At 48.4% G+C, this 2,651-nt stretch overlaps 1 protein-coding gene across 1 annotated transcript; it reads right to left on the reverse strand.

The window, feature by feature from the left end:
• Positions 1-244: 244 nt before the first annotated feature.
• On the reverse strand, positions 245-1,471 carry LOC127304790 (NAC domain-containing protein 90). Its single transcript, XM_051335377.2, has 3 exons — positions 1,202-1,471; positions 797-1,125; positions 245-700 (listed from the first exon to the last, which is right to left on the reverse strand). Exons 1-3 carry the CDS (start codon positions 1,377-1,379, stop codon positions 434-436), a joined length of 774 nt encoding a protein of 257 aa, XP_051191337.1. The 5' UTR covers positions 1,380-1,471; the 3' UTR covers positions 245-433.
• Positions 1,472-2,651: the final 1,180 nt, after the last annotated feature.

The following is a 2,651-nucleotide window of genomic DNA, read 5'->3' on the forward strand; positions in this document are numbered from 1 at the left end:
TCCACCATACCTACCTACTATGTGGTTTTCTATGCCATTTCAAAGTAAATTGCTTGAGTGCTACCTTTAAAATTTCATTCCTTGTCTTTGCAATATATAGCTAATGGGAAAATAGCCTTAAAACTATTGTGGTAAAGAATATGTAGCTTATGTATCTTATTTATTATAAGTTGCTTGTTAAGCGGTAATCATGTTTCTGGGGACGCCATCAACTATTACACCTTTGTTGAATATCATGTGAGTTGCTATGCATGTTCGTCTTGTCTGAAGTAAGGGTGATTTATCATGATCAAATGGTTTGAGTATGCATATTGTTAGAGAAGAACATTGGGCCGCTAACTAAATGCATAAATCATGGTGAAGTTTCAGTTTGGACAATAATCCTCAATCTCTTATGAGAATATTATCTAGTCATACTCTCTTGCTCAACAAGTCAATAGTACTGGAGTTGATTGAAATCCATGTCGAAGCTGAAATTGTCAACAGCAGTGGCACTCGGCGATCTCCATTCCTGAGTATTATTGGCTTGTCCGGTATTTGCAGTGACGCGGTCGTTGGCGAGATTGGCGGTCGCCACCGACGGTGCATGCTGCCGGGCCGCCGTTTGACCATTGCCGGGGGTATTGAGGGGCCGGCGATCGAAGGATCTCAGCGTCCCCGTGCTGATGTACACCCGGCAGACGCTGAATTCGTTCCTCAGCTGCATAGAAACAAGGAAAAGCAACGTGCAAATTCTTAAGCTACCGATTGCACGAAGAGCATCAAAAAGCCAGCGACTAATTAATTAATTAGTTACCCTGAGAGGTGCCGCTGTCTGGTGTCCGGCCGTGGCGTTGCGGTCGTCTTCCTCGTCGTCGGCGACGGCCTTGTACTCGTTCATCTTCCACGTGGTCTTGCAGCCCGCGGGCGCGCGGCCTTGGTAGAAGACCATGGTCCTCTTGACCCCGATGACCTTGCTGCTTGCCGAACAAGAGGAGGAGAACACGTAGGACGGAGAGCCCGTGGCCTTCCAGTAACCCGACGGCGTGGTGCGCGCCGGCCGGCCGCCGCGCATCTCCCTCTCCGCGCGCGGGCAGAAGAAGAACCACTGCTCCGCGTCGCGCACATTCGCCTCCCCCGCCATAGCTGCGAATGTGCACATATTTTAAATACAAAACCCCAAGTTCTGCTATATGGTTCACGTCGACGACGATGAGCTTACTTGGGAGGTGGGAAGGGTGGTGGCTGTAGACGTCAACGACGGGGATAAAGCGGTGGACGTTCGGCCCGGTGGTGCCGGCGAGGTGGTGACGGAGATAGAAGCCCAGAAGCTCGTCCTCCGTGGGGTAGAACCGGAAACCCGGCGTGGCGGCAAACAGATCGCCACTACCAGTTGTCATCGATCACTGCAAGTTTGTAATCAGATGTTTCTGTTCGATCGTATTCGATCTTGTTAACTGCAACTATATATGGAGAGAGAGCTTAACAAGTTAGCGCACCCACAGCCGTACAGTTTATGCAATTCGAGACGACTGGTTTGGGAAATTCTCAGGTTGACGCGTACCAGCAGAGAGTGAGAAGAGTCAAGCTAGCTAGTAGGCCACGTACGGCGTAGGCGGTAGAGAAGTGACACGTGGCTGGCTACCTCAGTAGGCTCTCCGTTCCCAGCTTCCTGTACGTGCTGCGTACACACGTATGTACATGACCATTTCTTTGACTCTAAACGAAGCTCTTTAAAAAGGAAAACTGAAGAAATAATGCCTTGTTTTAAATTAATAAAACCGTACGGCATGTTGGCCGAAAAATACAAAGATGCTGCCATAATTTGCAACACAACACCTGACTCAAGCATACAAAGATAAAAAAAAACGCGGATGATCCGACGATGTCCTCACATGATCGCCAAGACAAAAGGAACAACAACAACAGATTAGCTATGACATTGAGGGCAACACTATGTGGTCAGCATCTGGTATCAGCGAAAGAGCACCTTCCTCCTCCATCGCCGAAGCCTTGCTTCTCAAGGCGTCGTACCATCGGTGTGTAAAGATGTTCACCTGTGACGCCTCAGAACCGGTACCATGAAGATCCCAGCGAATCCGCCGAAATCCGCACGATATCGATTCTAGGAGACGCACCACCAAGCGCCTCGTACACGCCGAAGCATGCACGCGATGCGGGTGGAATCAATCACGAACGGTACCATTACAATAGGATTACAATAGAGCCCACAAGAAACATATATATTACAACAACGACTCCAACGAGTCAAGATACAAATAGATACATATAAAGATCCAAATCATACAGAAGATCAAATACGTCCGAGTACGGACAAGATATAAATTTGGACTAAGAGTCCTGAAGATAACCAGTGGCGTCCATAACCCTGCCCAGGCCAAGCCGGAAGGGTAACCTTGCTAACGTCGTCTTCATCGAACATATCTTCATACCTGCCCGGTTATATCCCGTAGAAGCAGCAATAAGTACGGGTTCGTACTTAACAAGACTTCAAGACGTATAAGCATTCGTCAACCAGTCATCCTTTGTACTTGAGGCACGCAGGGGACTTAGAGGACGCAAGAGGAACATCATAGGCAATATGGTGGGGTTAAGCGGCAGCGCGCAAGCACTAAAAAAAACCTATAGAGACACTCTACAACAGTCGTCTA

This window comes from Lolium perenne, chromosome 5, assembly GCF_019359855.2.
Source record: "Lolium perenne isolate Kyuss_39 chromosome 5, Kyuss_2.0, whole genome shotgun sequence".
NCBI classification, from domain to species: Eukaryota; Viridiplantae; Streptophyta; class Magnoliopsida; order Poales; family Poaceae; genus Lolium; species Lolium perenne.

Excerpts from the sequence above, each read along its gene's own strand:
- LOC127304790 (XM_051335377.2), bottom strand. The coding sequence starts at position 1,379 with ATGACAACTGGTAGTGGCGATCTGTTTGCCGCCACGCCGGGTTTCCGG. Across the intron at positions 1,126-1,201 it reads CCACCCTTCCCACCTCCCAA|CTATGGCGGGGGAGGCGAAT; the intron begins GTAAGCTCATCG and ends GCACATTCGCAG. Across the intron at positions 701-796 it reads AGACAGCGGCACCTCTCAGG|CTGAGGAACGAATTCAGCGT; the intron begins GTAACTAATTAA and ends GTTTCTATGCAG.